The sequence below is a fragment of the Bidens hawaiensis genome, unplaced genomic scaffold, assembly GCF_021521415.1.
Source record: "Bidens hawaiensis isolate Kalapana, Puna unplaced genomic scaffold, B.hawaiensis_p1.1 tig00032359_1, whole genome shotgun sequence".
In the NCBI taxonomy this organism is placed as follows: domain Eukaryota; kingdom Viridiplantae; phylum Streptophyta; class Magnoliopsida; order Asterales; family Asteraceae; genus Bidens; species Bidens hawaiensis.
In genome coordinates, this window is record NW_027495494.1 from 128529 (window position 1) to 137129 (window position 8601).

An 8601-nucleotide genomic window follows, 5' to 3' on the forward strand; every position below is an offset into this window, starting at 1 on the left:
TTGGCTTTGGGGCTGATTTCATTCAAGATTGAGGGAGAATATTAAATTAAGACCAAAATAGCATCATCAAGCAAAAAAGGACTATACGTTAAGTGTTCGATAAGTGTTCAGTAGATACGAGTTGTTGAGGAATATGATTACAGCATGGAATATGATGTTAACTTCAAGATATAACACATAACATAGTGTAACCAAATTAGAACCATCAGACATGGAGTAAACTAGTGTCTAATCATGTTAAATGGGTAAGGTTGGGTATGGTTATGTTAATTTAACCTAAGATGAAGTATAATAGCTGTTGATTATTATAGTTAATAAAAAATACCTTGATCAATCCATAAAATGAAGATCATAGAATACGAGGAAATGTAGCTATGGTGACTTGAGGATTTTGTTATAAATGGGGTTTTATGCCTTGTAAATTTATTGGATGGATATAACGTACTCAGTTGAATTGGTTAGTATAATGAGTAACGTTTACAATGCATACACAATACATTCTAATGTCGTAAGGTAACTTGCAAATTTAACCATTTGAAAATGCTTAAATCTTTAAGATAACGTTAGTAATTGGTTAACCGAACTCAAACTTATTAGAATAGCCGGTTTTATTTTGGTTTTTGCTAAAAACCCCAAACTAGTCTCTAATCTATGGTTAACTTCACTTTCAAACCGGTTTCTCGTATACCAGCTATGACATGCACCTCTATTAATAGACCACTCTTTTGTTAAACGATGCTCTCGACCCTGAACTCACTACCTCCAATCACTCTCGAGACGATCTCTTTGTTACACTAACCACTTTCATCTCATCACTCTTGATCTGCTTCATGCATTCAAACACAGAATATACGAGTCATATCCTTGGTCCCAAGTGAAACAAAAAAAAATCATAAATCTCCTCATGACCATGCAAGAATAATCAGTTGTCCACCCAACAATAAGATAATCATCTACTCTACCAAAATCCACTTCCAAAGATAAATAATAATAATAATAATAAAAAACAATAGCTGGGATGAAGACTTGACTACAACACAAATTACCAAAACCCAACTCTTTCCAAGCTGGACAAAAAATTCCCAACTAAATCATTTCAATGTCTATGAATCCCCCTTCCCTATCAATGCCCAATAAAAACCATCACTCACTTGTTCAAGCAGTTGCAGAAACACGTGGCGCCATACTTTTGGTGGTTCCATTAACAACCACTCCGCGGCTCACACGCTCCGTTTGATATCCATCACCGCGGTTGGGTGGTGCTCCACCACGCCCACCACCTTTGTTGCCACCATAATCATTCCTACCACCACCAAAGTCACCAGCACGATTGTACCCTCTTCCACCACCGTAGTTTCCACGGCCCCTCATCCCTTCATTTCTGAAGCCATCGCCACCCCTTCCAACGGGAAACCGTCCACGTGCTCCTGTTCCAAAATACAACGGCCCAAAAATTACACGCTATTATGCGTTTTCACTTACAGCGTCTTTAATTTTTATATGATTCAACTTGGAGGTGGCAATTTCATTCAAGTACAGACTCTTAAGACTTAGCACCTTTATTCTAAAAAGTATACTGATATCTTAAAACAGTTAATTTTTTAATCATATATAATAAATTATATATTTATAAAACTAAGACATTAGACATAATATTGGAGCCAACCCAGCCACTTGGATCCATAATAAAATTACTCGTTCTGAATCACATATTATTATTAACTAACCCATCGCGCACACCCGTTTTTCCACCTGTAAACCATATGCGTTATATGTTTCTCTTACTATCCTGGTGCACATTACAGTTAAGATATAATTAAAGAAAAAACGTAAGTTATTAATAAACATACAAAACATTTAAAAAAAAACACTTGCCTTTTGAGGATGTGGACCGTTTCTCCTCAGCAACAGTATTGCGTCCACCGATTACGACTGGTGAAGCCTAAAACAGCATAAGATAAATATATCAGATGACCCGATTATATAAATAACCACAAACAGATAATAAGTTTGTGCATGAATGACTAACAGTAACACATAAACAGAAACTGAGACATACCTCAATTGCCTTTTGAACAGCATCGGGCAGCTCAAATTCAACAAACCCAAAACAGAACCCCTGTTGCTGCCATAATATTTAGTGAAAGTTAAAAAAAATAGCATAAAAAAGCCGCTTAGAGAAGTAGATATGTACCCTATGGCTCCGAACTTGAATACCATTGGGTTTAATAGGCCCAAACTTCTTAAACTCATCCTCCAACATAGCAGGCGTAGCAGTCATAGGAAGCCCCTTAATGTATATGGAGAACCCATCACCTGCCCGAAACATGAGATATTAATATTATCATTTGTGCATAAAATCATAAAAGTATGAGTATGCTTTCAAAGAACGTATGCATACCTTCTTCATCATGAATATCATTTTCAACCGCCTCAACATTAGAGATCGCTGCCTCCGGAACTGGGACATGTGGTGGGACACTGTTCACCTTCTGCTCTTGGATCCTCGGTTGATCTTTCTTCGGGACCGGTGCTGGAGATGAAAATGGAACACCGTTCTGCTTCAGGTCCATTACCTTAAATAACAATAAAACATCCCATATATTATGTGAATGAAAAACTAGATTATAAAGATAAGAGATTGCACACATGTTTGGACCAGTTTTGTAGCTTTTAAAATCTGGGGACCAAACTAGCAATATGAACGAGCCACGGGAACCATTTTCTATAAAGATAACTTACAATAGAAGCATATGACTTCTTTGGGGCTTCTTCAATCTTGGTGTTGGACTCAACTTCAAAAACCGGTTGAACAACTTGATCAGGTACTGCCTCTTTCTCCTCCACAACCGCCACCTGGACTTCATCAACAACTTGAGGTACTGCCTCTTTCTCCTCCACAACCGCTGCTTCCACCACCACATTCTCTGGCGCATTGATAACTACTTCAACTTCAGATTCTTTAGGTGGTTGAACTTGATCAGTAATATTATTCTCCACCACATGTACGCTTTCAACCACTGCAGATAAAAAGATGAAGCGTATAATAGCTTAATTTCAAATCTCCAATGAAAATTAAGTATAAAATGTGTGTGTGTATATCTTAAGTTTTTAACTCACCTCGTTCGGGATTGATGGAATCCTCGACATGCTCAACTGGGTCGATGTTTCCATTATTTTGAACGGTGTCTTCAATGTAACGAAACATATCGTTTAACACAAAGTAGCCTTTGTCTTGTGGTGCAAGAAAGAAAGATTGAGTGAACTTTTTAAGAACATTGTCTTTTCCGGTCAAGTACCCTGTGACTAAAACATTCACTCCGCCACTCAATGATTCTTGTGCGTCCACAGATTTAATCTCTGCCTTGAACTCCTCATAGTTAAGAGATAATATCTTAGAATTGATGGCCTGCACATTCAAAAAACTGATCAGAACTAAAACATTATAAAAAAAATTATTTTCAAGAGAACACTTATTGACAAGCGTGTTTATAGTAACATTACATACATCCATGGTAGTGGTTATGCTCATAGAACCATCATCCTCGGGACGCCCAAGTTTGCTGATATCTTGATAAAACCGATGAACTAAACCAGGAGACTGGTGTAGTATATGATAATATTGCTGGACAAATGCATTGCCAACCTATTACAAACCAAACATAAGATTTAAGCATGTTATTTCAAGCAACACAATAATATAAAGAGGTTTGAAGATGTACACAGCTACTTGTACACATGGACTTCTAGCAGCTTTTGTGTAACAAATTATAATGGCAAACCAAGTGCATAAAATCAATAAGTAAAAAATGTAAGTGCACAGAATCAATAAGTAAAAAATGTTGATGTTAAATCCATGAACAATGGCACATTAAAAGTAAAGATTTGAGGCCAAAAGAAGCATCAAAAGGCATAATTAAGCAATTGTGTACGTGTGTATTTTAACAAAGCATTAAAAAGAAAAGAAATAACTCATACCAAAACTCCTGAATTCATTTTAACAAGTTTACATCAACAACACCCTATATATTAAAAACAGAATCACTTGCATTTATACACATTAACAACTTAACAATAATATAAACAGCAATCATCAACTACCACAATTTGAACATTCATACTCCATCAAGCTAGCATTATCAGCATGAACCACTGAAATATATAAACTAATATCATTTGCATTTTAGCCCCTGATATCAATTGCCCTAGAATCCATAAACACAACTATGAACTATCAAATAAAAGAGAAAAGATGAAAGCTTAGAAAATTTGTTGTTTAGTTGAAATAATGTTGGCATAGCTCACTCAATTAGCCGATATCCGAATACTAATTATGAAACTCCTGAAAGCCTAAATCACACAAGCCACACCAAAGACTGGCTTTAGACTGTGTAAAAACAAACAATATAACTAGACAACATAAATAAAGTAACATTAAAATCATACTAAGGTATAGAGCTCAGCACATCAATATGATTATTATTATTATTAATATATGAAAATCAAATAATCCAAATAGCAATACATACAACTTGAGGAGAGACAGGTTGCTGCGGAGCTGCCATTGTATGAAAACCCTAAAACAAAGAGCAAAAGGAATAAGTGATTAGAGAGCACATAAATCAAATATAAAGCTGAATACATAGAGAGAGAGAGATCGATTGGAGTGAATCTGTACCTGAATGAAGAAAGAATCGGTGATCACCAAATTTGAGATTGTTAGGGTTTCGTTTGGTGTTTGTACTGTGCTTGACGGATGGATCTCAGGGGGTACGTCAAAGGAAGAAGAAGAAAAGGAAGTGTGCCTAAAGGGTTTTCAGGTATTTATATTGTACGGAGGAGAGCAAGACCCGCCCGACCTGAATCTGACTCGGTTATATATACAATATACTCGGTTTTCGGGTTCTTATAATACCATTAAACGGGTTCGGGTTGGATCTTGTGAGTAAGACCATTTTCTCTTTATATAAACCGGGTAAGACCTCTCGACCGTTATTTTACAATAGAATTAGATTCCAGGTCATAAGAATAATACTAAACATGTCCGGGTTGAATCTCGCGGTAGAAGTCCGTATTTTTTTGTCCTTTAATTTGATAATACAGATCAATTTTATTTATTTATTATAAACTTAGAGCATATTTGGGATTGAGTTTGAAAAATGCTTATTTGCTTATTGGCTTTTTCAAAAAGCCAGGATTTTGGGCTTTTGGAAACTACTTTTCAACCATTTAAAAAATCTAAAATAAGAAAGATTTTTGTGATTACCAAACACATTTTAATTTATTGGCTTTTTGAAAACATTAATAAGCCAATAAGCATTTTTCAAACTCAATCTCAAACATGCTCTTGGTTTAAGGAAAGAAAATTAGAGTTTTATGTGTAGCTAATGGGCTTGGGGCATGGTAATGTAAGTGGGCCTTGGTGGGCATGTCAATGTGTAGCTAATGGGCCTTGGTGGGCATGGTATTATGGTAATGTGTTAGCGACTTGATCTATTTATTATCTATATATAAAGAAGAAAGTTGGTGTCACAGGACCCTAATTGGTCCAAGTGGCACCACCTCAGTGGTCTGATTTTTTTTATTGGTTAAATGTTTTTCTTTTTATTTTTTTTTCTAAATTCGTAACAAACATTATGTTTTTTGTTTTACCGAGTTTGTGTCAACACACCACCATAACTCCGGGACTGACAATGTTCGGGTTTTACCGACTCGCCACGCAACGTCCATTACCGACAACGCTTGGGTTTTACAACGCCCGGGTTTTGCCGAAATTTATTTTAGTTTCGATACCGTAACATTCGATACCGTAACAATCGATACCGTAACAAATGTGAACAAAATCGACAAAATTCGCGTTGACCAACCGCCGAAAAGCTCGGATTTTTACCAGCGCCCGAGTAAAAGTTTTACTGACTCACCCGCCCGAATACGAGCCGATTCGACGTTTGAACGATCAGGTTTTACCAACGCCCGGGGTTTACCGACCAAATAAACATTGTTTTAAAATATGCTAACAAAAAAAATTATAATATGTTATACGAGTGTCGTAGAGTCACTACCTCAGCATCTGGGACCGACCGACGTCACCCCATTGATTCACCTTAATTTTTATTTTTAAATTTAATTTGTTTTCGTTTTGTTTTAGTTCCAATACCATAACGAACGTATCTAATACTGACTAAATTCGCGTTGACTCGCTGCTGTTGTCCAAGACCAACCGACGCCACCCCATTGGCCTACCTCAATTTTTATTCTTATTTTTTTGTTTCCATTTTGTTTTAGTTCCAAAACCATAACGAACGTAGCTACTATTAATTGAATTCGCGATGATTCGCCACTGCAACACCCGGGTTTTACTGACCGATTTACCGCGCAACGCGCAGGTAAATCACTAGTTTATATTATAAAAGGTTACGTTATGTCATAGCAAGATACTTTTTGTAAAGATTGCATTCCAGATAAATGCATATATATTAGCGTTAATATATGAAGTCATATTGGTCGATAATAATTTTAATCAGTGACACTTATAACTTTCACTTTTGTTGTCAATGACAATTGCACTCACATAATCATCATAGATATCCACTTTATTTCGCACACAAAGAATGTGCGTGTTTCTCCATTTCGCTCGTAATCATTCATACAAGCGAAATCAAGTGTAAATCTATGGTGATTGCAAATGCGGTTGTCCTTGACAACAAAAGTAAAAATTCGAAGTGTCATTAGATACATTGTCAGTATGGATCAGTTAACGATGGAAAAGTAATATACGTACCTTAATAAAAACAAATAGAAACTTTTCATTGCTCCAAGAAGTATTATATTGCAAATACATAAAACATTTATTTCTGATTCTCATACATTAAAATGATATAAAAGTCGACCCACAAGTATGAAGATTAATGAATATAAGTTGCAAATTACTTTACCCCATTAAACAGTTCCATAACTTTCTTCCAAGCTGGTCTGTTTGAAATATCATCCCACCACAGGTTCACTTTCTTCCTATCTCTCACCAAGTGGTCAAGCCCATATTCATTCATCAGGTACTTAGTCCCAGGAAGGTGGCTGAGGTCAGCAAGGGTGAACCAGTCTCCAGCTAGGTAGCGAGTCTTCGATAGCCGTTGCTCGTAAATATCCAACACTTGTTCAAGTTTTTTCACACAATTCTGGACCAGATCAAAGTCAGTTTTCCCACCCATCTTTGGGATGATTAGCTTTTGAAGAACTATGGTGTAAACCATGTCATTGAAGTGGTGTGCTTCAACTTCTAGCCATTGGTCAACTAAGGCTTTCTCCTCTAATGTGGTTCCATAGAGGTTTTGGTTTTTGTCACTGTATTTTGTTGCATAATACCTTATGATCGCCTTTGATTCTACACACATTTAAAAGAAAAAAAATAAAAAGAAGAATGCTATTAGCTAGAAGGATAAGTTACATCATTGTGGGACTAGATTACGTTGTAAGCCTCTTGGGTGGGAGGTCTTGGGTTCAATCTCATTTTTTTTATCTCTTTGTGACATTTTTTTTCTTCTTAAAAATGAGGCATTTGTAGTCAAGCAGTTTATAATAAAGTTTATAATAATATGTATCATTTGGTACATAAACAAAATTTAATATGAAGTGTAGTTAGATATTTTTGTCATACATATTTATCAAAAATTGAAATGTATCCAAATATAGTAGTTCTTTATATTACGAGAACAAAATAAATTTATTTTTAGATGCACTTCTTTTTTATATATAAAATTTAAATTGTTGGTAAGATTTATATGAAGATGCCAGAATAGATTAAACAAAAATGATTTGTTTAGATTTTTTTTTAAATAATAAGTATTACAAGAGAAGCGAATACTGGTCCCATTTCAGCCTCTTTGAATTAGCAATTTTAAGCAAGGGTTTAAAAAATTAAACCATTTTTGCAAAAGAAAAATCTGACCACGTGACATTACCAAAAAGCCGAAAATCGCCATCCTCGACAACAGGCACTTGTCCAAAAGGCTACAAGAAAAGCTTTAATTAATTCGCATCTTAGATTAAGCACACACATTAAGTTATAAGTACATGATTTCGTGTCAATAGTTAATGAAATTTACCTGTTTTTGTAGAAAATCAGGTTGTTTGTGCTCTTGGGAGTCTAAGTCAACGTGGATAAGCTCAAAGTCAACCCCAAACTCGAAAAAGCAAGCAAGTACTCTTTGTGAACAAGCGGACCTGATGGGACCGTATACCTTGGCTACCATCTTATTAGAAGTTTTTAAGTTCTTGCTTATGGACCACAATATGAAACTGGGTTCATCAAACATACTTAAATACAAAGACTGACTTGGGGTGGAGTGGTGGTTAGCTAGTTGGGGGTTGTCAACCAACAAAAGGGTTGGATGAAAAATGGTGGTTGACCACTAGCCGCATGCATCAACCGACGAAGTTGTGTCAAGGTTGATTGATTGGCATTTAGAGCTCCATGATATTAATAATTTTTTAAACTCAAATCGACTTATATATTTTATTCATGTTGTGTTTCGAGTCGAACCGTATATTTTTTATTTGGGAACATGGAAAATAGGCTGTCCACAGGGCTACTAAATAAGAACT

The 8601-nt window shown here is 35.7% G+C and overlaps 1 protein-coding gene and 1 pseudogene across 2 annotated transcripts; both read right to left on the reverse strand.

Moving 5' to 3' along the window:
- Positions 1 to 1118: 1118 nt before the first annotated feature.
- On the reverse strand, positions 1119 to 4565 carry LOC143583318 (nuclear transport factor 2-like). The gene is made up of 9 exons (XM_077065655.1): positions 4530 to 4565; positions 3509 to 3646; positions 3121 to 3409; positions 2743 to 3020; positions 2402 to 2576; positions 2195 to 2316; positions 2060 to 2125; positions 1870 to 1942; positions 1119 to 1424 (listed from the first exon to the last, which is right to left on the reverse strand). The coding sequence occupies exons 1-9, from the start codon at positions 4563 to 4565 to the stop codon at positions 1156 to 1158; spliced, it is 1446 nt and encodes a 481-aa protein (XP_076921770.1). The 3' UTR covers positions 1119 to 1155.
- Positions 4566 to 6926: 2361 nt separating this feature from the next.
- On the reverse strand, positions 6927 to 8249 carry LOC143583326 (glutathione S-transferase F11 pseudogene; annotated as a pseudogene). The gene is made up of 3 exons (XR_013144146.1): positions 8103 to 8249; positions 7959 to 8007; positions 6927 to 7381 (listed from the first exon to the last, which is right to left on the reverse strand). The product of XR_013144146.1 is annotated as a glutathione S-transferase F11 pseudogene (transcript).
- Between the last annotated feature and the right edge of the window lie 352 nt (positions 8250 to 8601).